The sequence below is a fragment of the Tympanuchus pallidicinctus genome, unplaced genomic scaffold, assembly GCF_026119805.1.
Source record: "Tympanuchus pallidicinctus isolate F22 unplaced genomic scaffold, pur_lepc_1.0 scaffold18, whole genome shotgun sequence".
Classification (NCBI taxonomy): Eukaryota; Metazoa; Chordata; class Aves; order Galliformes; family Phasianidae; genus Tympanuchus; species Tympanuchus pallidicinctus.
The window spans coordinates 2,691,186-2,716,999 of record NW_026294699.1 but is presented as its reverse complement, the minus strand read 5'-3'; the positions used below and the strand labels follow the sequence as shown (position 1 = coordinate 2,716,999).

At 47.6% G+C, this 25,814-nt stretch overlaps 1 protein-coding gene across 5 annotated transcripts in view; it reads right to left on the bottom strand.

Moving 5' to 3' along the window:
- Positions 1–25,485, bottom strand: part of CREBBP (CREB binding protein) — a 77,499-nt gene extending 52,014 nt beyond the window's left edge. For 2 of the 5 annotated variants that reach the window (XM_052679676.1, XM_052679677.1), the window contains exons 1-3: positions 25,145–25,485; positions 16,122–16,834; positions 842–1,018 (exon numbers count right to left, since the gene is read on the bottom strand). In XM_052679676.1, the coding sequence (XP_052535636.1) occupies positions 842–1,018; positions 16,122–16,834; positions 25,145–25,229 (975 nt within the window). In that variant the 5' untranslated portion in view covers positions 25,230–25,485. The remainder of the gene's footprint in view (positions 1–841; positions 1,019–16,121; positions 16,835–25,144) is intronic. The other 3 variants (XM_052679679.1, XM_052679675.1, XM_052679680.1) reach the window with 3 other exon arrangements.
- Positions 25,486–25,814: the final 329 nt, after the last annotated feature.

Genomic DNA, 25,814 nt, shown 5'->3' with positions numbered 1-25,814 from the left:
AATTAGGAACTGCTCCTCTAAAATTCAGGAGAAAAGAAGTTTACCACATGCATTCCTGCTCATAGATCGCCTTAGCAGCTGCAGGCAGGTAGCAAATTCACTGGTAGAAGATCAAGCATGGCTTGTGCCAAAAAATAGCTGGTTTTTGAGTTAGATTAAAAAATAAGCAATTTGCATCTTATGGAAGGTTTTACGAGTTTCTATAGTAACTGCTACCATGTTTAAGAATATAAAATGCAACAAGCCAGAGTTTCCATAGAAACAACACAAGCAGTTTGATTAATACACAGACATACTGAGACAAATGGGAATATTTAATTTTGTTTTATAAAGCAAACTCTAGTAAACAGGATACTACAAACTTGGGCAAGATATCCTAATAACTATCTTCATATGCTTGGGTGCTGCAAGTCATGCACAATATAAATTGAAAAGTGTGCAGTGTGCTTACTATAACACAGACTGAAAGGATATGAAAGCCACTATTTGGCGCTTCCAGAGAAGTTCATGGTGTGACCAGCACACATTTTGATTGACTGAGGAATTTAAACCTACAAGCAGTACTTGCAGGGAAACAGTTTTCATCCAGTTTGGAAACAAACACACCAAACAAAATGTAATGCAATCTCATAACAAAACACAGTGTTTGCTTTGGAAGTTAACTTACAATAGGAAAACAGACAAACTTCCCATGTGCTCCACAGAGCAGCAGTGAAGAACCGTAGGGGCAACCTGTGTTTAAGTGACCACGTCCATAATGCTGCAGAAGCCATTACACCCCAGAATTCAGGATGTACAACGAGGACACAGCCACTGAGGGAAGCAGTAAGGTACAACTCACCATATTGGGCACACTGGTGACTGGAGTACTCTTGATGTCAGCAGGGAAGGCAGACAAACTGTTGGCCATGCCCGGCTTGTTTGGTAACTGAGGATTCACCCCCGTTGCTCCCATCTGTTGCCCTCCAGTTTGACTGAAAGGCTGCCCAAAGGGGCTGGTGTTACCTGCCATTCCCATCTGCAAAAGAATGACATTATTGTAACTTTATAGATTCTGAAGGAATATTAAAAAAAAAAAAAAAACCCAACATGTCAAATACTCATTTTTGTATCCACAAAGGCCAAATTCTGGTTTAAATTGTTCAAAATTAGATTTTCAACTTCAAAACTTTAAATAAATAATAATTTTAAAATATATAATCAACATTTGGCTTTATGCAATCTCCCTGCCTGCATCTGAAGATATGCAATTGAACTAACAAAAACACTGTACAAATGCAAAGGAGACATAAGATTACTCCTCCTAATCTGCATAGAGGAAAAAAACTACTTTTTCCAATGCTGTAACAACTCTTGAAAACCACACAAACCTCAAAAGCACTTTGCTGCATTCTGAGCACAAAGCATGACTTTGTGTGCAGAGGGGAAGGGAACACACCGAGCTATCAAGTAAATGCTTATCTGCTTGTTTGGGCAGTTGAGGGAAAACGCCTAAACAAAAGGCCATCTATGGCTGATATCCTCCACAGCTCACAGCCCCCAGACCCTGAGGAACAGCAAGCTGAAATACAGCTCGTGCTGAACCACTAAGGAGAACAGCGTCCATCCCAAGGAGCCATTTTGTCTCAGCAACAGCCTCCAAGTGGTGACATCTCCATCAGCTGAGCCACTCGGTATCACACCGGACAAAAGGTCCCCAGATGACATCGGCAGGAATGACTGCAGCTGAGCTCCCACCCCTCAAAGGGACGCAGCGTAGAGAGTGGAGCAGACAGCGTGCGTGTGTTCTTCACGCCGGGAAGAACCCTGGATGACTTTGTCACCTGTCAGAGTGCCCTGAACAGAAACCAAGCAAGCCTTTGTTTGAAAGGCTAAATCCCATTTCTCCCTCCCTTTGACCTCTGCAGCCCTCCCATGCGCCACACGCCGCGCTTCTGATCCGCTCCCACTTCCCAGGGCAGCTCCTGGGGCAGCAGGCAGGCCGGCCCCGCAGCCCCAGCGCCCCCAGCAGCTCTGACAGCAGGGGCAGAGTCCAACACACAGCTCAGCGCTGCCCTTTGGCCCAGGCCTGAAGCCTGGTGTCAGGATGCACAGCACCTGCTGCTGCTTTTGCACCCAGCAAAGACCGCAATTCCAGCTCAGCTCTTACACTGAAGGCACTGCAAAGCCCGACACGTGCAAAAACAGAAATACAGAAGTGCTTCTGAAAAAATCCCACCATTCCGACTGGGGTACCTACAGCAGAAGCCTGGACACTATCACCTGCTTCCTATACAAACAGTTTTCTTTTCTGGACTTGCAAATGAGCCCTAAGTACAGACAGCCTGAAGTATCACCTGAAAGTTAAATCGGTGCTGGGAACACACCGCTGCATGTCCAAAGCCATTTTCATTTTTTATACTTATCCAGTAAGGCTGTCTCTGAAGGATTAATAGCAAAGCATTTAATAAAGATACCCACTTGTCTCAGCCCACTATTTCACACCAGGTACAAGAAAGGACCGCGCAATACCCAGAGCTGCACACTTGTACCCTGACAGCCTACCAGGTTCTTCTGGGTGAGCACAGAACATTTCATTTTAAATTTGCTAAAGTTTGAACCACTGAGACTATCCCAAAGCTGTGCGGCCTTGCAGCCCTAGCAGGTAACATCATCCTTGCTTTACCATTTGGTAATGTTTCATTTCCAATAGATTTCGTTATGAATCATATCAGAACGAAGCAGAACAGCAACAAAGCAGCCCTTCAAGTCACCTAAATCGAGCGCTTAATACAACGAGGATAATAATTGCCTTTCTAGGTGATTGCTGAGGCACAGGTATCTGATCACAATTCTAAGGCATTCCTTGTTGCTCATTCAGCCCGAGCTGGGAGCCGACTTCCTGCACAAGGAAGGGAACCCATGGCTACAGTTACAGCAGCCTAAAACTAATGTATCTATCTGATAACACTGCACACCGTCAGACATCCCCTGTCACCTTAGCTTCGCTTCTGAGCACTACTGCCTCAACACACCAATTAAAAAAAGGTATCTCAGGAGTGGAAACTCTTATGTGGCAATCTGTGAAGTAAATATGGAGACAAAAGCCATGAGACCACGCACCAGACAAGTTCATTAGAACTCACAGATGTTCCCAGGCTCACCAGCTGTGACACTTTTCAATCCCATTTCATGTGGGAGGAGCTGAGCTTCTCACAGGAGACCAGGAGAAGTGCACAACACAAGAACAAACTCCCACCTGTCTGTAACAGCATTCAGCTGAGGCCACGATGGAGGAGGAGCTCTAGCAAAAGCAGCTGCCAAAGAGCATCAGCTCCCAGCACTTCGGAACCACTGGAGGAGGAGCAGGGCACACAGTGCAGCTGCAACCTCCCCAGCAAACAGCTGGGCAGCAGCTCGGCACAGGAAAAGGAAGAGTCAGATCCTCTCTGTAACAGGCAGTGAAAACACGGCCAGGCATCAGCTGGCACTTCCCAGTTAACAAACCCAACATGAGTTCTATCTAAAGCAGCAGCAGTTAGTTGAAATCTCACAGACAGCAAGCAAACACAGCCGTACAACTGCACACGTGCAGCCAGGGTTTCACACTGCTCATTTGTTCTGCAAAGCGAAAGCAGCAGCTCACAGCAAAAGCACCAGAAGGCACACAGTGCCACGGCACCCTGCCCTGCCCCGGGAAATGAGGGAGGAGAGGGGGACTGCGAGCCTCTGCGTCTGTGCTTCTCAAACACAACTCTGGTCCTGGTGTGTTGGCTCACACGGAGATGCACGGATAACTACCAGCCATCCATAAAGCTAAGGCAGCACTGAGGGCCTGGTAAGCCAGGCAGCAGAGCCACCCCGTAGGGCTGCAAGAGCCTCAGATGCACTGAGCATAGCGCAGGCCATCTCAAACGCATTACTTCTACTAAAAACCCATTCTTCTCGAAAATACAATAAATGCTCTTCTCCTTTAAGGTGGAAGCTGCATTTAATTGGATAACCTTGCTATCCCAGAAAGACAGGCAGATTCTGCTCCCCTTTTTCATCACTATGGAAACTCCCTGAGATGCTGCGACCTATTACTGAGGACGGATTGGAAACCAGAGCATTTCACTCAACTCGCACAAACCAAGGAATTCACCAACTTCCATGCTGAAAAAAAGTAAAGCCTGTGTTTGGCCAATGTGGACAGCACAGGACACCTCACGCTGCAATGCACTGGGCAGCGGGTGAGGGAGGTTCTTCTCCTTGTTTTGCTTTATAGCTATTTCGACAGCAGAACTGAGTTCTATTCCCTCTGGTTCCTGGAGCTGTCACAGATGATGTCTGTGATCAAATCTGCACACTCAGAGTGGATGGGACAGAAACACGCGCTCAGGAACTTAACTCCAAGCTACACCAGCACCAGACTGCATCTTAATGCTGCGCCACTTCTATTTTTAAAGCTTACTCGCTTCCTCCCTTTATTACTGCTGACAAACCACAGTATTTCCTCCCGCCAGCACCAGGAGTTCCTCCCCCTTTGTATCTGAGTGTCTGGGCCATCAATAAATCCCATCCTTTCCTCCCACTCTGAGTTTTTATTAACTGTCCCCTCACCTCTGCCTCTGCCGCCAGCTCTCATCCTGGCAGTTACTTCATTACCACTCACCCCTCGGAGGCTTCCAAGACATGCAAACAATACAACATGCTGCAAAATCCATTCACAGTTATAAGCACAATTTCCTAGTCAAAATCCATGTGTTTTCTGCTTTTTTTTTTTTTTTTTTTTGTATTCTATTACTACTTAAATTTCCCCTCCAACACGCTATCATAAACTACAGAGCTATACATAAAGTTCTGCTCCTCACTACTCTTTTTCCTTGGGGAAGCACTGTGCTCTCTCTTCTGCTACCCCTAACCCATCTTTCACAGCAGGGCTTCCAAACTTCACAAAAGCTCTGGCAGGACAGACAGAAGTTGCTGTTAGCTTTCCTGCAAGAGAGAAAGCCATCCTCATTTGCACACCACAAGAGATGTGCCAAGAAGCAGCACCTACTGCTGACAACACTCCTGCTTTTGTATCTTGCATCACTGTTGCCCACTTACAGCTACTTCTTTAATTATTGGTCCTGACAGATAATTAAAGAAAAGCTTCCAAGTTGAAATAATTTCAAACTTTCATTAAGTTCTGAATCTCTGACTCTTCTGCACAAGAATGGAAGAAGGTTACAATGGTCCAATAGTAAGAAAAAAAACAAGAAACCCAACCAGACACAGACTAGCTTGACATCAGAAAAAACACAGAAAGGTTGGCATGAAAAAAACAACTCAAAGAACTCAAATTGGGTTCAGTGGAAAATACGCTTGGCTGAAATAATCTCATTATGATCTAATCCAGTAAACTACAAATAAAGTTATCATTAACTTACAATGTAGTACCTTCTTGATTTTTATCTAGAAACAGTCTGAGAAAGAAAGGAAGTCGGCTGGAGGGTTTGGTTGGACCGGCTCTGAAAGTAAAGCTGCAAAGGACTCCAGCTGCACACGTGAGCTGTCAGTGTGACAGCAGGGGGATGACAAGAAGGCTGGCAGAGCACACAGTGACATCCCTGTGCTCCCGGCCTGACCACAACACTTCTGCAGCAGCAACAGTCGGGCTGCATCAACTCTTCACAAAGGATACACGAAAATGACAGGATTCTGAAAGGCCTCAAGAAGTATTCAAAGGACTAATAGGCCTGGCTACAATACGTAGTCTAATTGCAGTCTAACAGCCTAATTTACTTAGCTTATTATTTAAGCTTATTAATTAGCTTATAACATCAAGTAATGATCCTAAAGTACCAATTCTGGGAATAGAAAGGTATAAATATGTACCACCTAGCAAACACGTATCAACAGGCAAAATGTGAGGTCCTACACCTTCCAACCAAAAATAAGAGAAAGGGTAAATGACCAAATACCACCGAAACTCTGAAGGTTATGCAGATTTTTTAAGAAATTTTTCTACTTAAAAACAGGGGTTAGTAAATAAAAGCCACACAGCTTTCAGTAAAAGGTGTGATTTTGTATGGCTGCTGTTATATGCTCAGTTCTTTATAATATGGAACCTACTGATAGAAAGGGAATTAGAAGTTCTGTTCTGCTTGCCTAGACACAATGCAGAAAGATGAGAAGAAAACGACCTGGCAAGCAAAAACAATGTAAGAACGTGACCATACTGCCACCTCCACTAACCACCAAAGCCCAGGAGAGCAGCGCTGCAGAACAGAAACCCAAACCTGCACCACAGCAAAGCACCATCCTCTGCCCCACAGAACAGAGGTGGCTAAGCACAGCTCCAAGCACTGCTCCTCCCAGCAGCAGGGCGGCCCATGGAGCTCCCTTTCATGCATGCGCTCACTCAGCCCAGCAGCAGGAAAGCAGCTTCTCCACACTGACTGCTGTGAGGTCGGCCAGGGCCCCTGCTCCTCCCCTTCCCCAAATCCATGCTTCACTCACCGCTTTGGAATTCACCAGTCAATTTGACCCATTTTCATTAAAGGCCTCACAGATAAAATTAATTTCCTAAGCTTGCTGCGTAAACAGATGGACAGGTGAGCTACAGTGCTCCAATCAGCATCACCACGAAGAGAGGGCACAAAGGATTCTGCCACTTCCCCCAGTGCTCACCAGGCAGTGTCTGCAGGCGCTGAATGAGCCCCGTTAGTGCTGCCAGCACAGCAGAGAGGTAATGTGGGGATGGGGCAGGGAGCATGATGGTGCATGCAGGGGATCAGGAAGGACTCGGGCCCGTATAGTAGCAGCATGAAGGCACTCAGCCCACACCACACTTAGATCTGGTCTGCCCGTGTTCTTGGCAATAAGAAAATAAAGGGAGAGCCTCTATTCTGCCAATTTGCTCCTGTACCTCTCACTCTGACAGAACAGCTGCAGCAGGAAGACAAAGATGCCTTTTAGCAACCAGCACCATCCTTATATCTCTCTGAATTTAGTCTGTGAGACAAAAGCTAAAAATGATCTCTAAGCTCAGATTAATCATTTACATTATTATGCCTGTGAACAGAACATACATGTCAGAATTAAGGAGTGAAGAGGGAAATCGGGCATCCTAGATGTGACCTGGTTTGACAAGAGGCCAGGTCACAAACTAAGGGCAGTGTCACCAAGCGGGGCACATGAGAACTGTGCATTCAGCAGCAGGAATGGCTCCAGGAAGACAGAGCTGTCACTGCTTTCCCCTACATCTTGTGCATCTGCAAGGAGAGATGCTCCCCCTGTTGCCTCCTATTTATCCCTGGAAGAACCTGACATGAAACACTATGCTAAATGCTAAGCAGATAATAAGTGTTTCCACCTTTCAAGAGCCACTTGTGAACGATGATTCAGTTTTCTGAACGTTTAATCTACAGCTTTAAGGTTACGCCATAATCAAGAGCCTTAGGTTGACTGAACAGCCGTGCATCACATATGAGCATCTCAGAGAAAATGAACCAAAACTTCCACAGCCACTGCTGCTCAGCATCTCACATGCCTCATCCAAAATCCCCTATTACATCACAGGCATATGGGGGATGATATTTTTCCCTTGCATTTTTTTGAAGAAACAACTAGTATAACATACGAATCCTGCACTTCGTGTTTTGACCCAGAGATTCAGAAAGCATCCTTTGGGCTTGGCACGCAAGGAATAATTTCACACAGAGGAACAGCTGAGCACTTCTGCCCCTGAGCTCTGCTGCTGGCGGTTGCCACAGGAGCAGGGATGGTCCGAGCTCCTGTGCCTGCTGCCACCAGGTCACACACCTGCATACTCTTTATTCCACCCTTCTGTGGCATCGCCAAAACCAGACTCTTAACACTCTACCATTGCACTAAGCCTTCAGGTTCTTTGCCATCACTGAATGTGCTTAAAACGTGGGCTTTCAACAGATGGTTACAAAGCTCAGCACTGTGACCCCCTTCTCCCTTCCCACTCACTGACTCCTTTTTGCTACCAGAAACAATATAACCTTGCTTTGTTTAAATCATTTTAACTTACCTACGATTTTCCTCACTTTGACAGAAAGGTAAGGAAATGGAGCACTGAGGTGTGCTGGTGCTCACCAATAACTGGCAGCACGCAAAGCACTGGCAACGCAGGAGCGATGTGTCGTAACGTAATGGAGGAACACCAGGAATGCAGGCTGACAGCAGCCGCTTTCAGCACTGTTAGTCAGCAGCAGGACAGAGCTGCACACGGTGCCCTCCTGCCTTCCAGCGGTCACCCAGTGGGAGGCAGGCAGCCCCAGCTCCGTGCTGCCATCCGCAGCGCCCCAGCCAGCAGGACAGCCGCCAGCTCCCGGCTCGGCCCCTGCAGCCGATCCCTCCTGGTGCCTGCGAGCTGCAGCCCCGCACTTTGGACTCTTATCTCCCTCTGGAATGAAACACAAAGCTTTGGTGCGAGGCAAGGTCCACCTGGCTGATCATGGCTACCAGGGAAGCGCGACAGAGAGGTCCGGTGGGGATTTGTGCACGCTGGTGAGGAGGGAAGGACAGGCTTTCTTTACTACGCTGGCACCATCTTCTATCTGTTTGCTGACAAAAATGATGTAAGCCTTTACTAATTGCTGTTTTATCCTATAGGAACACGTTCAAAAAGAAAGTCACCACGGTGCTTGCAATGTAAATGCCAGAGGGACAGATGGAGAAGCGAGGAAAAAATTAATCATTTTGTGGCAAAGAGCCAACGGCAACACCAAAAAAAAGAAAAGGAATTCAGTTTAAGTGCAAGAGTGGAGACAAGGCCACTGCCTGCACTGGAGGAGCGTGCCTCACCCTCACCAACATGGCAGGTTGACGAGAACAGCACTTCAAAAATACTCACTTTTAAAGTCAGTTAACAACAAGGATGCCTTAAATAAATACACAGGAACATAAATTTTAACTTTTCAAGAATTAGTTCTGAGAATTCCATTGCGAGCTGCCCAGCAGCACCCAAAAGATGCCTGTCTTGTGCCACCTCCGCTGCGCTTGCTCACAAGCTGCTCTAATGAAAGCCCAGAAACAGATCCATGAGGTTCTACAGCATCTTCTCTCCAGTACCAAAGAAATGTAAAAAAACCAAAAAACAAAAACACACAAACAAAAACAAACCAAACAAACAAAAAAACAGAAAAAAACAAACCCAAAAACCAAACCCCGCAGATGCAGGAACCATTGTCATTTGCAGCACCTGTTATTATAGCAGGAAAAACTGAGTAAAGCCAGAACTGAAGTCTAAGAAATACCATTACGAGGAAGCCAGGTGCTTTATTGCCACTTGTAGTATGACTTAACCTCTTCCAAGAACTTCTCAGAGGTGAAAGACAGATTTAAGCATTCCAAGGCAACGAAATGTCTTAAAAACTTACAAATATTCCAGCATTATTACTGACATAGAAAGGTCAGAATTTTGTGGAAAAGTGCTCTTTAGGGATCTACACAGAGGAAAAAAAAGCTCTTAATGTGTTTAAGTTCACACTTTCAAAAAAAACAAACACAAAAACCAACAAAACACGCTTCCTCTGTATGCATGCATGCATAAAACACTTTCAAACTTCCTTCTGAGAAGGCCAGCACGGGTTGATGAAATGGGATACACCACAGGAAGAACTAAAGCGATTTCTGCACTGAGCATCATTGCTGTACATCAGGAAAGCACAGCTCCGAAGGCTCACTGAGTGCTGTAACCTCAGCAAATAAGAACTCTAAGCTTTAATGAACAATTAGCAGCAAGTGACCATGCATTCCAATCACTACAAGAGCTTTCATGGCTGCCAATCAGAAAAAGGCACCAGCAGCCCTACAGAGTGTCTCAAACACCGTGAAGAGAGGAGCTCAGCTTCCTTTCCTTCCCTACGTGAGCTCCTCAGCAGACAAATCCTGCAGGAAATTGGTTACAATGAAGGAAAAAAAACCCACAGTGCTTCTAAAAGACATAGGTAATTATTGTATTTCAACCCAGAACCAGAGGAAAACAGAAATCAAACCGACAAGGAACAAGTTTCCACTCCAGGTTACAATACATACACAAAAAAGAGTCAATATGGTTTACTGAAAACAACCACTTAGCTTAAATATCATAGCGTGACATTAACAGTAACCAGAGAGAAACCTAAATATAAATATTTTATACCATTGAAATAATTTGCAAGCAGTAATTTTAAGATCCAACTGTGTTTATTTGGAAACACCACACAGCATGCAGAGCTGCCCTGAGATCTCCGGAACGCTCCTCTTGGAGGACTTCACAACTCACGTGAAGCAGCCCACAGAGCTCTCAGGACGTTTTAAAGCCAGGTGAAGATCTGACGGTCATGTGGAATGCATGTGTTTAAGCAGGGTGGTGAGAACAGCCCAGGGCTGCAGACAGGGCTTGCAATGGAGCAGGAGGTGCTCAGAGCGAAGGGCTCAGCACCAGCCGCGCGCTTGGGCACACAGCAAGAACCCCAGCGTTAGTCTTGCTGAGTTCTCCAGCCCTTCCAGGGTACAAAGATCCTCTCACCGTAAAGGGGTTATTTCATTTATCCTAATTGCCAAAAGTTTCAAAGGGCATTTGTTCTGTTTGTTTGTGTTTAAGGCCTGCTTGAGAATGGACAGGACGCAGCCGGGCCTGCACCGGGCTGCAGCTGTTCTGAGAGCTCCTCTGCTTCACACAGGGATCTTTCTGGCAGTGGGCCCCAATACGTAGTGTGCCTTGCCTCCATTACGATTCACTGCAAACCAGTTCATGCTGTGGCACTGTATGTGGCAAAGCTAAAGCACATACACGTGCTCAGCAAAGAAACAAAAAATGCGGTTCAGTGCAACTATGGCTCTGGGCCTGAAGCAGCACCAGCACGCAGAGCAGCACACGTTTCCAGGTGCTGGCCCCAGGCAGCTCTTCTAAGTAGCACAACTTCCAGAAAAAACACCCAAATCCTCATCCATCTAAATCTCCAACTATTTCCAATCTCAAAACCACAACTGGGATTACACAGGAACACTGACAACACAAGCAATAAGCATGGCACGCTGCTCCCTTCAGCAGTTGCAGCAACTCCCCAAACAGGCACACCTTCCTGCCACAGTATGCCATGCCATACATGTCATTTGCAAAGTTTCTTCCCTTCTCTTTGTTTCTAAGAAAAAAAGACACCAGCACATAGTTCCCAGGCCATGCCACAGGCTCTTTGACACATTTCTCTACATACTTACGACCATGCGATTCACAGTGCCATCACAGCTCACTGTCACACACAAATGATAAGTGCATTATGACATAAGGAAAAGGTTTTCAGACCTCTTAAGAGATCGCGTCACCAAAAATGCTCCTGCGCAACAGGATCTGTATGTACAATTGGGATTTATTAGAAGAATTACTACAGAACAGACAATTCCTTCTGCAAGAAGCAACCTGCAACCTCTACACAGGCACACATCAATAGGCAGGCTGCCCTCTCTCAGAGAATCTTATCTCTGTGCATTAAAAAACAAGTTGACACGCAGCAGCAAGAAGAGACGTGGAATCAGCCTAAAAATCAGAAAACAATCGTAACGAGGATCTGAAGGTTTGTCATCTTCATAAAGCTTTGGAGACAATATCACTTTCAGTCTGTGGGTTCCAAAGAACTGGTGGCTCTCTTGATTTTACTACCAAAGTCTTCCTTCACATACACTGAGAAACGAACTCCACTCCAACACCAGAAACAGAAGCACTACATAACGCTAACCTAAGTGACTGAAAGTTGGTGGCAAGATCTTTAATGTCAGTGCTGCGTTACTGCAGCAGAACACAGCAGCACAACTCCGCTCTAAGAAGACACCGAAATATTTCATTTTCGTCAGCTGGATGACTTGATGCAGACCGGCTCCTCCAGCCCGAGCTGGAAGCAGAGCAGAGGAAACCAAGCTGTGGTTTCCCATGAAGGCTGACTGCTCCGTTTCGCACATTCTTTCAGCCTGCAGCATTAGTCAGACACAGCACGGGTACCGGCGTGAGCGTAAGAAGCAGGCAGAAGCCAAGCGGCTATCGCTTCAAGGATCTTCAATGACATTGCACAACTGCAAAGGCAATTTAGCTCGTGTACTAGAAATAGGAAACAACTCGATTCCAGGTGCCAGGAGGGACTGCTGTGGCAGGAGAGCATTTTAAGTTACCAAATCTGGTGTATCAAGTGCCAAGTCACCCACCAAGCACCGCTTTACGTGGCCATGTTTCAAACCAGAGCTGCGTTACAGATATCTTCATTTTACTAAGGTTGAGTTTTGCTGTTAGGCACTTCTATATATTTATATCCTCCTCCTGCTTGTACTACAATAAAGGCACTGTAAAAAAAAAAAAAAAAAACACTGCTTTGGTCATCACAATACTGACTAGGGAGCCGAGCAGCTGGTCCAGTCGGTGAGCACACAGCAGCAGGGCTGGGTGGGATGCGGCTCGCGTGGCTACTCGTGCTTGCCAGAGGCTCTGCTTGCAGCCAGCCTGCTTGGCAGCCTGCTATGGACAACGTCGAGGATAAGCTGCAAATTAAGCGCAAGTCATGGTAAAACAATTCAGGCAGATCCAGACAGATTGAGAGTCACCAGAGAAACAAACGGCAGCAGCAGGCTGCGAAAACAAACACGGCGACCACGGAATGCGAACGTCTTCGGCTGACTTAATTCACAATCAGCGAGTGCATCTCAATCTGCTACTCAGCAATAGCAGCCAGCTAATCTCTTCAAATCTTTTTTTCTCTCTTATTTGCCTTACCTCAGATTCCTCAAAACACAGAGTCAAACATTAGGATGCATACGGAAGTCTTGCTCTTGTTCTTCAGAGTTCACTGCACCATTAGATGTCCTGAAGATTACTATCCAACAGCAAACCACTGCTCAGTGAACTACAGGGAGCAAAACCATGACTGTGCACTGCTCCGAAGAACACACACATACACAGACAGCCTGGAAACAGCAAAGAGCAGAATCCAGTTTTTACACAGCTCAGCACCAAACCACGACACAACCGGTTGTCCTGTTGGCAGACATTACAAGGGATGTGACTCTGTTCTGAGTTCCTCCTACTCTTTCATCTCAAAATTCTGCTGCAAAGTGCAATGCCATGTGGCTATTTTGATTAAAGTTAAAGCCACGAAGAACATGAATTAATTAGGTCAATAAAGTTAAGAGGCAAGACTACACTGAATTCATAGAGAAATCTAGCACACTAGATCTGGTTTTTGCCCATTAGTGCCGTTTTGAACCGCTAAGATTTGGGTACCAGAACTCTATTACACGTGCCAGATTCCCAGAGGCAATGGGGCTTAAATACACTGCACACAAGCAAGGAAAACACAGCCAACCATTTTCCCGTGATTGATGTGCTTACAGGCTCAGACTAAGATCTGACCAAACAGTGACATCCATGCACACCATACAGAGCCCCAAAAATTAGACCAACCTGCGAAGGAAACCAATCTCAACGTAGGTTTAGTAGTGCTGAGATCCACGCAGAATAAAAGGAAACTTCCCAAAGCTTCCACAGCAGCAACAGGAAGAAAGGAACGCACCACAGCAAGAGGCTGTGTGACATCCAACCTATAAGAACAACTTCCAGCTCCAGTGCCAGCCACCAGGAACCACACAGAGGTTGAATCTCCCTCATTTTATAAAGATGAACTCAATGAGGACGGCAACAGAAGAGCGTGAGGCACAGAGCACGTCTGCAACGAAGCGCTGGTTTCTAGGGAAGCAATAAACCATCTGCTGAGCTTTGCTGCTACATAAGACGTTCAAAAGCCGACAACCTTCAATCTTCCACACCAACCCTAACTTAAGGTGATTCTCTAGATGGTCTGAACACATTTTCTAGACCTAATGGACTTTGCAAAAGCGATTACAACAAAAAGGAACAATTTCACCAGTGCTGGAAATGACTGTGACTAAACAACCTGTTCCTCTACCCCCCACCCCGTGATATTTGTTCAGAGAAGAAGAATCCTTCCGACCTTTTAATCAGATTTCTTAAAGAACTTCAACCCAAATGAAAACTCTCCTTGCAGCACTGTCCATGTCCCACAGTTAGAAGCAAAACTGTTCCAGGAGAGGAGTCTGGTAACGGCTTGCATGAAGACACAGCAGTGTACACAGCTTTCCTCAGAGGCTTCCATAACATCTCAGGTCAAAATCACAAGGCAAGCACTCCATATAAACCCACAAACCGCAGTTACAGCCAATAAAGCATTCAGATCCTTGCTATGCTAATCTGGTGTATCTGTAAATAACACACACAATCTTTTCAGCAGAAACATCAGTTTCAGAAGAACAGACAAACCTGCTGAACTGCTTATTTACATTCCTTGACAGCCTTCATCACAACCGGCTGACACACATCACCGTTAGGACCCTACTAGGATAACAGACTCAGCGATAGGAAGAGACTGCAGTAGGATGCCAGACTGAAATGCCTATTCCAAAAAGAAAACAACAAAACCAAAAAAAATGGAGAACACCTCTGTTTGTGAGATGGAAATCCAGGGAGCAAGACGTTTGGAAATGCACTACACAGCAGGAGAAGCCAATGATGTAAGGACCAGGGATTTTCTCACTACTCTTTTCCAAAGTGATTCTTGCTCAATCTAACTTACTCCTTGAACTAACGCTGAGAACACCCAGATCATCTTCCTCAGCTCGAGCATCCCACTTGCAGCTGGCTCCAGACTATGGCTCACGTCCATACATTTGCACTGGCCTATTCCTTACCAGGGGTGGACAGGCTTACAAGAAACCATGGGACCACAGAACCTCTCCCACCAGTTTCATACTTGGTCAGATAAGACCTTAGGCAAGACCCTTTGTTCCTGCGTAATTCAACTTGGATTAGTTTGCATCAAAAATCAGTAGCTTAACCACATAGCTATGTTGTGGCTAGGGAAAATCTACTCCATAAATTTATGGGAAAAAGAGATAGGGTTAAAAAAAAAAAAAAAAAAAAAAAGAAAAAAAGAAGAAAGCAGCTCCTTTCTTTCTGTTCAGCCCAATCCCTCCCCACGGCCAAATTAACTGATTTGGGGCTGGAAACGGATGCACTCATTTTTCTGTGCTCTGACCTTCACTCAGATCACAAGCATCTCTGCCTTAAGCAGCGGGATCCCTTTTGGTGGCATCCGAATGCTCTTTGTATTGTTATGTTCGAGAACCAAACAAACCACCCAGTACTCCACCATCCATATTTCTTAAGAAAACACCATTCCCAACTGGGCTTTCTTCTGTCAGGCAGTGCAATTTTTTCCAGAATTCTTAACACAATGAATTAACACACCAATAAATTACAATGACGAGTGGTGTGCGGATGGATGAAAGATTAGAGATGGAATTCCTTTCCAATAACAGAATGTTTCACCATCAGAATCCAACGCTGCACCAACGCCACACCAGAGATGAGGCCCAGTGCTACCCAGCTGAGACAGAAGGAGCAGCACTCGATCTCTAATCACATCTCTGAGCTTAGACCAGTGAAGTCAAGGGCTAAAAAGCAATGACTGTATCAAGCAGGGACCACAGCAGTGCCCCAAGACACAGGTAGAAGCTTCTACAGGTATGCACACTCCCTGCCCCAGTCTGCAAAGGCCACTAAGCTGCTTCTTGCCAATACTGTCCTTCCCTTTTGTAGAGTTCAGATTAGCTTTGCAACCCACGTAAAATTTCGTATTTCCAGATTAGTGCTCCTGTATGTGAAAAACATTCAGTGCACAGCTACTGACAGCAGCCCTTGACAAGAGGACAAGTGCTATACCTCTCCCTCTTCAAACTCCTTAAGATCTCACACTGCTTTAGAGCACATTGCTGTCTGGCAGATATAACGAGATCCTGCACAGAAATAATTACTTGTCCCCTTTTTTTTTTGCAAATTTAAGCTGTTCTTTTCTAATCCACACTGCTAAGACAAAATCCAACGTTTAACTCTCAGGATGTGTTTTCACACGATCGCATTGCTGATCACACGACAAACCAGCTTCAATATTTCGTATCACTGCTCTACGAAACCGGTAACTGCGGACTCAAGAAAGCACATTTTTTAGTTCTGCTCCTCAAAAATGGGCTACTGATTTTTTCAAAACACCTGAGTGGGAAAAATGCAAGTGCAAAACACGGAATACGTTAAATTGTGTACATACTTTTGTAATTGCTCCTGTCTGTGCTGTGTTCAGCCCGGTGTGACCAGCCATCTGTGGAGACACTTGGGTTAAAGTCTCTGCCAGCACACTGCCTGCATTCCCCTGCATGGCAGGGGCAGAATATTGCATTCCTGCTCCCCTTCCTCTTCCAGCTGCCCCAAGAGATCCATTCATTACCTGCCCTTGTCCTTGCTGAGGCTGATTCATTAAACTGTGACCAGAATTACTGTTGAGAAGGCTCTGGTGTGTCTGACTGAAATTAGTATTCATACATATTCCAGGTCCAGTCTGTGATGTTGCAGGGCTGCTCGTCACCATCCCCACTTGTTTTTGTGCTTGAGAGTTCAGTGTTTGTGATGCAGGTGTGGTAGGTCCAGAGGTGCTGGCAACTTGCTTTGCCAGGCCTGAAGCAGAAGAGTCTCCCTGGTTTAATGGGCTCTTACCCATAGCACCCAGGTTGCCAATGCTCGCGCTGTTCGGCTGCCCCTGCACTTGACTCCCGACTCCCTGCTGGACAGGGCTATTTGAGTTCACATTTCCAATTCCTGGGTTTAAGGAAGAGCCGCTGCCTCCCCTCAGAAGTTCAGAAAGTTGTTTGTGTTTGGAAGCTGCATCTGGAACGAGGTTCCCACTGCTATTCAAAAGGCCCAACTCGCCATTGGGGATCAGCTCATCAGGAAGATCATTTTCCAAGTCAAACAAAGATCCAAAATCTGCAAGTTAAAACAGAAACACAAGTAAGGAAAACATAACAAGTAAGTGACTAAAGCATTCATCTACAGTACTTTGTACTGGTCTGAAACAGCTGTGCATTGAGGAATATCTTCACCCAAGACAATCAATGCTGTCGGCAAGTGAGTGAGTGCTCCCATGACAAGAAGTGCAGGGCCCTTCAGAAAGCAGACAGTAATACTTACTACATACACGCAGAAATAAAGGGTAAAACATAAGTCATTAAGTATTAGTTTTATTGCACAACTTGGTGAAACATTTTACCATGCTTAAGAAACCGAGGTGGTGGCATCTTACCCAAGTCCCAAGTCTCTTGTGCCTACGCTGAAAGAACAATACAGAAGTATCAGGGGAGGTTTTCTGATTGACTTACGCTCTCCAAACAGCTATTACATCACGTCTCCAGCCTCCTGAGTAATCCCAGGCCACTGCATTCCGCCCCAAAATCCTACCACAACACTGCCACTTGGGTTTTGCATATGACCTTCCAGCGAGGCCTCAAAGCTTAATCAGAGGGAACTGTGCTTCTTGGAAGTGCTGATCCCAGCCTCACACATCACTGTGTTCAGTATCAGTCGCTAAGTTCTTTCTGTTCGTTTGTATAAACTATGATGTGCTACATCTCAAAGGCTCCTGAATGACACGCTCAGCATGTTCTTCTCACAGTGCCTCACTTCTCACACCCTCAACAGCTCCAATCACTCAAATTGCTCTCTAAGTGCCCATCCCTCATTTATCATATTCCGTATTGACAGAGGTAATCCACATATGCTCCAGATGGGCAAAATAAATCAATCAAGTCTTCATTACAGCCCTTGAAGGAGCTGCTTTGCTATGCTGCAACACCCAAAGTGAAAATACCCAAACACACACCACACAACTCAGTTGTTTCCGTTGATTTAAAACAAGCAGCTCAAGTTCACCAAAATGTTTTACTGCACATTGTCAGCAGTGTCTTGCAACGATGTTATTTCAGTATGCATCTAAAATATGAAGTTATTTGATTGGTATGAAGGTACTTACTACATATTTGTAGACATAAGAAGTGTGTACATCCATATTAAGAAAGGAAACAGATAAGCAGACTACCCCAGCTCATCAGTTCAAACACAAAACATCTCTGCAAACCTTCCCAATCCGAGGACAGTGGTTCTAAAGCAACCACTCATTACTATTATCTAACAGGATTGTATGAAGGACTGTATGCCTCTCCAAAGCCAACCCTGAGCAATCCTCGTCCGTCGCAACGAAACTAACCCAAAACATTCCCAGGTTAGAGTAAACAGGAGTTATTTTCTAAAGACAGGAATCCCTAATGCTGTATAATCTTAAAGTTCAACTCGGTGCTCCACCACGAGCAATCAGTGCACGGCTCAGGCTGCAGAACTGCCCTAAGAACACCCCATGTGCATTTAGGAACTGAAACAGCAAAACTTGCAGCACATTTAACCCGTACGAAGAATGCCCTTCTAATAACTTTCAGTCCACTGAAACACAGTGCAGGCCATCAGCACTCAAATTTTCAGTTCATCCTGGAGAACAAGCGTTTAGCTGTGCTGCAAAACGACCACAGAGTGACATAAACCATCACAAAAAGGTGCACCCAGGTTCGACCCCTGCCTCTCCTGAGCAGCACGTCCTTCACAGCGCTGCCCCTGTGCCAAGGCCCATAAGCCCTGACACAACGCTGTCCCTCCTGCTCTCTTCCAAGCAGGGAAGCAGTAAGCCAACATTTTCTGAAGCCAATTTTGTGCGCTGAAGTATTCGTCCTCCTTTTCTTATGGAAGTAACCCTCTACTCATTCAGTTCTCCTTTTCCACCTGCCTTTCACAGGAGCTCCTGGAGCACTGCATCTCTTGGCGATCGCTTCACCACCTCTCCCCCTCTTTCACACACAAGCCTGTGACGCTACTTACACTGCAGTTTGTGCCTCTTGCAGTGCATTTTATCGACCTTTCTTCTTACAAGCCAAACTCATGTCAAGCTCTCCCCTCCAAGCCCCAGCACCCACTCCCAGTGGCTCTGCCTGGGCTGTCCCCACAGGGGCTCTGCAGAGCAGCTCCATGGATGGAGACACAGCACTGAGGATCTGGGTACCTTGAGGCTCGCCTCACTTCTCCAGGGAACCTGTGTAAACCCCACTGCAGCATCCTTACACTCTGCTGCAGTAAAACTGCTCGTGCTTCAGGAACAAAAGGTGGTGCGTGAGTATGCATGGCTGGGGGAGACAAGAAACAAGATGTGAAGACATTGCTACAGCTCAAAAAAAAAAAAAAAAGAAGAAGAAAGTTTTTTTCCAGTCCCATTTCCAAACTGAACACTGCACTCCAGCATCCTAGTTTGTTTTTTTTTTTCGTTCTGCTGCCTGGACGCTTCACCATGCAGTCAGAGCCAAGGGCTGGAAATGTTTTTGCAGCTTATGAGAAGAGTGAAGAAAGCATTTGGGAATACCGCCTCTTAAACCCCGACACATCCCGCCCCTCTTCAGCTCCTGTAAGAAGTCTGTACATTCATGTCAGGCACGGAAAGTTTACTGCTCTGCCAGCAGGAAAACACAGAACAGGTAAACAGCTTCGCATGGCAGCTGTGTAAAAACTCACTGTGCTCAGATGTTCAGGCAGGAATTAAGCATTCTGCTTTTATACTGCAATCAGAACTGCACATGTTACATCAACACGAGGTGTATTTTACAGCAGTTATATGACAGGAAACAAAAGCCCACCTAAGCATGTCCACCAATCTATGAAGACACGAGATGGTCTTGGCAGTTACAGGTATGCGTGTCTATGCACACAAAAATCTGCCCTAACAGAACACGACCCATTTCTGCAGCAGCCAAATGAGCAATGACCTCCAGCACAAAGGCAGAAAGTCTCCCCCGACACAGAACCAAACTCTCGTCCGTCAGGAGGGAGGGAGAAGCACCGAGCAATTCAAACTCTGCCACTTTTCCCAAAGGCCTCCTTTTCCAAGCTGACAATTCACTGCTCTCTGAGCATCCATTTGCACACAGGAGATAACACGCTTGAGACGCACTCTCTCCTGATTTCAGACTCACGGGCTGCAATGTTGCTTTACTTTCCTGGACAGCACCTTCAGCAACCGCTACAAAAATAAAACAAGTTTCCTCCCAGATGTTTTCAGAACTGTCACACTCTCAGGTAGAACACCGCCATCCATACAACTACTTGCAACTGTTACCAGATTCTTTCCTATGGTTTCAAAGTCACCGCTGTCCCCTCAGCTGTCTGGAGAGGTGGCACATCCTGAAGTATTCCCTTCCCTGCTCTCCGCCTGGTATGTGGAAGACATTAAAGCAGGTGGTCAGCTGCTTCAATCCAGTCTCAGCTTTGTGGCATGACTGCTGCTTGCAACGTGACAGGGCACCTTCCCATGCATGGGGCCATGGCTGAAGCCGCATGCAGGTCCCGGCAGGCAGGCTGTATTCTCACCACACCGTTCCTTCCATGCCAGCAGAGCTGTTACACTGCAATGAGCCTGGGTTTGTTTTGTGAGGCTGCTTTCAGACCCCAGCAGACAAAGCCCCAACAGTTCCGGGCTCAGCGGCTCCGCAGGCCCCTGGCAGGTACCCTGCTCAATGGGCACACTGTTTGGGGCGGGCAGCAGCTCCCACACCCAACCCACCCCATTTCAACAGGCAAGGATTCTGTGATTTATTGTTTCACAATAGACAGCACATTTGAAGTTCTAAGAGCAATTAAAAATACCTTTTTTTTGGGAGGAAAAAAAAAAAAAAAGATTTCCTGTAAGGAAGTTTTCCATTTATGCCCTCACCTGATGAGGCAAACATACACCAATCTGATGTGCCCAACCTGGTGTTCAGCCACCAGGCTGGGACAGACAGCAGTGGGGTATGTGGGGCAGGTAAAGAAGCCCAAAAGGCTGGAGGGGGGAAGAGGGAGGGATTTACAGCCAAATCCTTCTCCACAACTGAATGCCACGTAGGGCACAGACAAGAAGCAACGCGGTGGTAAGTTCCTAAATTGGATCTGCTTGGTCCACTAACCAGAAGGGACACTATCAGCTTAGAACCCAGCTCATTTCATGAACAAGGTAAAGTAGTTTCAAACTCACAGAAAAATCTCTCCACCTGTTTTCGTAAGACTTCAGCAACTAAGTGACTTTTCAAACCTGAAGCTCATTACACTAAGCAAACAAATCAGGAAGTTAATGAGAAAGAATCTGTCCTCTGCTAGCCTCTATGCCTCCTCCAGCAGCACTCAGCTTCAGAACTGCTCCTGACAGCAGGCCTGACTTCTTGGGACACGAAAAACACACATAGCTGGATCCTCTAAGCCACATCCAATGGGCAGCACCAAATAGCTGCCGGACCCCGGGATGTCCAGCTGCCTTCTGTCCCCAGCTCTGCCCTGCTGCCTTCTCACCACCCTGAAAAACAGAACGGAATAAGCTGAAACACACACTGATAACTGAGTTTAATTCCTTGCCTCTTCCCACCTGCACTCTGTGTGTCATCAAGTCATAAAACCAAGTCTGTCCTTCTACTGTATTTATTCAAATCATCTTCATCTTTTCATGAAGACACAGCATGCTAAAGGTCCCCAAAAACACGACACTAGTTTCTGTCAGATCTGCTTCTACACGGGGGAAAAAAAGTCATCAATTACTGGAATGTTCTGCTATTAACACAAAGTAATACGTAAGGGCACGTTAAATGTCCCTGGTACCAAAATGAACATACAGAAGAAAATTTAAAAAAACCACATTCAGGTAAGTGAGCGTCTTATCTCTTCCTGGATGCCAGAGGAGAAAAAGAACACATAGAAAAGAAAAACGAAACCACAAAAAATGCGTGGCAGAAGAAACGCAACGTGGTCTGTTCTGGAAGCATCGGACGGCAAGCGCTGGATCCGCTCTGCTTTCCTCCGGTCCTGCACAGCCCCTCTGTAACTATTCTTCCTCTCAATTGCTTCCCAAGGTGTCTCCACTGTTTTGACAGTGCCGCTATGCCTGCTCTCATGAGCTGCTTCCAACCCTACCCAGCAGCACCAACAGCAGCCTGTGAGCCGGCACAGCACACGCAGCTCTCGGGCTGCGCAGCACAGCACAGCTTGTCGACCCGCCTTGCTGCAGGAGCAGAGCTGCAGGCAGGAGTTAGCTTTGCTTTCAGATCACCCTGGCGAAGATTAAATATTTTAGGGTTCTCGAAGCACATTACTGGAACTGAGGCCTCGCTTTTTCATCCTACCACAAACACATGAATCTTTCCCGGCATCCTAATTTAACAGCTGACAAAACGTTGAAGTTCGAGGTGACCATTTCAAGCAGAATCACGTGAGATGCCAGTAATAAACGGCAGGCACTCGCTTAAGGCAGCACGAAACGCACAGCGAACCAATGCCAGCACAGAATGCCCTCAGCCATCCCACACCATGACGGATCTACACTGTGCCACCCTCACCACACATCTGGAGAAGACCCAGCCACAGCTCCCCAAGATGTGCATTATCTCGACAGCCTAACGGTGACTGTGACGCTCTGACACTCCCTGCCTACCGGCTTCTTATCAAAGACACGGGTCGACACGAGGTGCTGCACATTTTAAACGGCTCAGTCCTCCATCCTCCTCAGTGCGAGTGACGGCACCGGCAGGGAGAGCTCCGTCCTTCCATCAGCCCGTGGAAGGGCTCACCTCTGTGCAGGGCTGCCACACAGCAGGGCTGTCACACAGCAGGCCTACCTCTGCCCGGAACAGAACAGTGAGGATTAACGTGCACTAACAAGCGTGTCACAAACCAGAAGCAGTATGCAACATTACAGTAAAAAAAAAACAAGTTTTGTGTCTCCTTGTGGCTGCTGCAAATCACAAAGTGATGGATGTTTCCTTTCTCTTTCCTTTAAAGCTTTTTCCCTCCCGACTTCTGGGACCAAATGATAAGTGAGGGCAGTCTGTCAGCAATTGCAATGAGGCTGTGCGAAAGCACAGATCGCAAACGCGCCGAGCACACAGAAGGAACCAACAGCACACAGGCACTTGAAACTTTTTTCTTTTTAGAATACATCTGACTCTTAAGAAAGCTTCCAACTACAACTGACTGAATACAAAACCAGCATCTGCTCAAATCTGCCTCACTACAAAGCACTGATTTCAGTGAGCAGAGGCTGTTCTGAATCACTCTCATTAACGCCTTCCTCAAGGAGTCCATGAAACTTAGGAAATGACCTCGCAGCCACCACAAGGCAGATTTCCACATCAGATTTCCAGCTTTCTTTGCCCCATTAGAGAAAACTACACCGGAGATGACACAGAAGTCGTGTCACCCGCACAGCAACACCCACTACAGCATTCATCACACATGGACTCTCAGGTGCAGCACAGGCAGGCAGGGCTGCAGCGGTGTGGCACTGGGAAGCCTGCCCCGCTGACAGCAGCTCTTACTGACAGCACGGCCATTCCCAGCGAGCTCCCACAGCTGTAGGGATACCCTCAGAGAAGCAATTATCTTTGTATGTGGATATGAACATTATCGCAAATCAAAGGGACCGGACCTATCCGGATAATAATGGGAAAGTCTCTTCTCAGTGAGGATTTTGAAGAGCGTGTGTGTCTGGGTTAAAGATTTAGATTCTGAGCTCCCAGTGGCTGAATTAGCACTGCTAATATAGTTCCAGATTCCTTTTGATTCACACCCTGGCTCTACGCAATAGTAGTTGTTTGAGACATCTCTATTAAGGACAGCATTCCAAACGAAAGAATTAGGTTCTCTCTGCATCTCAGACATCTGAGAAGACAGATGGAAAACATAACATATGTTAAAAGGAAGATTTACAAAGCAAAAATTCTTGAAAGTGTAAATCAAATTAGGATGGAAGTGTCAAATTTCTAAGTCGTCCCACATGTTTTTTCATTGTATAAAAGACAAACTGCAGAATTTTTCCAATCCCAAATTCTCAGTTCCCTCTGATTCCTCATTAAACAGCACTGCGATAACACAGCATTGCTTCCACACGTGTTATTCTGCTAGCAGGTAACGACAGAAAGCAAAATCTCCACTAAAAAAAGACACCAACAAGCGGTGAAGTTTTCAACGTGAAGTTACAGACACAAAATCTGAACACAGCACATCGCCACAGCAATAATTAGCAGCGCTGGACTGGACTCATAACTTCCAGGAGCACCCGGACAGAACAAAAAGTGAATAACCTGCATCAGACAACTGGGAATTATCTCTGTCTGCATGGTCCAGCAGGGCTGACCCCCGAGCGCTGCCTTATTTATTGCTGTCTGCTGTTGGCCCAGCGTCTCCAGCAGCTCTATTGCTACTGGCCAAGGCAGCACGTTCATTTGCGGTGTTAATTTCAAGCATTTAAAGACAAAAAAGGAACCAACATAATAAAATCCCAGGCATACACACAGCTATCACTCTAAGCATGAATTGAAAGAGAAAAAGCAGAGGGGGACGAGCATAACACTACGGACTGCCACGCAAAATGAGCCCGGCAGGTTATCTGCTCTGCTCCTTCACCTCGTGCAGATGCCGGTGTCAAACTCCTCGGAGACACGCAGGAAATCCCACCCTGCACACAGAGCAACGGTACAGAGAGGTGCTGCGCGCAGGGTTTGTGCCGGGAGGAAGGAGCAGCGTGAGGCTGAGCAGAGGAAGCAATGTGCAGCGTGAGGCTGCGCTGGCTGTGCCGGCGCAGATGACAACAGCTGGAGCGGAGTTACGCCGCTCGAGCGCAAAAACCCGAGCCGTATCTGAATCGGGGCAGCTCGCAGCGGCGTCAGGCTCTCATCCACCATTACACACACCGGGCAAGTCCCGAGTAACAATACAGCCATTAAGCACCGGGCTGCACGCGTCCCGTCAGCGCGAGCACCACGAGACAAAGGGAAACCCCGTGAAATAATCACGGCCGCAAGCGCCCCTGGAAAGAAGCGGGCGACGAGAAAACGCTTCCTTGCCGACCCGGGTCCGCTCGCCGACCGGGATTACCCTCCTCATCCCGGAAAAGGCCCGCGTGCCGAAGCGCTCCTCGCCGCTACGCCGCGCCGACGCCAAACTTTCGCACGCAACGCGACCGAAGGCCTGCGCCAAACTTTCCGGCTACGCAGCAACGCGCGCCTCCGCAACGCGCGGCCGGCGACGGCCCGGGGACGGCAGCAGACGAGGATCGCCCGCCCGAGCGCCGGTCCGGCCGCGGGCTCGCCGCTCTCAGGCCTCGGCCGGCCCGGCCCCGCCGCTCGGCGCTCCCCGGTCCCGCCCGGCCCCGCCCGCCCCCCCGCCGCCCTCGCCCCGCGGCCTCACCTGTGCTGTCGCTGGCGGAGAAGCCCGGCGAGTTGAGCTTGGCTCGCTTGGGGTTGGGCGGCCCGTCCAGTAAGTTCTCCGCCATGCTTTAACCGCTCGCGGCCCGTCCGAGGCGCTCGGGCGCTCCCGGAGCTCGGCGAGAAGGGAGGAGGAGGAAACCGAACAACAGCGCCGCTCAGTGCCCGGCCGGCGGCGGCCCCCTCCGCTCCCCCATGGCCGGGGCCGCCGCCGCAGCAGGCCGCAGGGAGGAGGGCTCGGGGCGGGCTGGGGGGAAGAGCCCAAGCGCCCCCTCCCTGCCGGCCCGGCTCCTCCCGGCCGCTCCCCCGCCCTGCCGCCGCGGTGCCCGGATGGCGGCCCGGCGCTCACTCGGGGAGCATAGCCGGCCCCCCCCCCTCCGCCGCTCCGAGCCCCGTCCCCTCCCCTCCGCGCCGGGGTTGGAGGGGGGGGGGGAGAGAACGCTCGGCCTCGGCCCCGGCCCCCGCCCGCCGCCGCCCCCACCCCGCGGGGCGAGCCGCGGCCGAGGAGGGCGGGGGTGGAGGGGGGGATTGAGAGGGGGAAGGAGGGAGGGGGAAAAAAAAAATTAAAAAAAAATCAAAAAATTTCGGGGGGGGAGGGGGAAAAAAAAAAAAAAAAGCCCCAAAACAATGAGCCCGCCGCCGCCGCTCCCGGT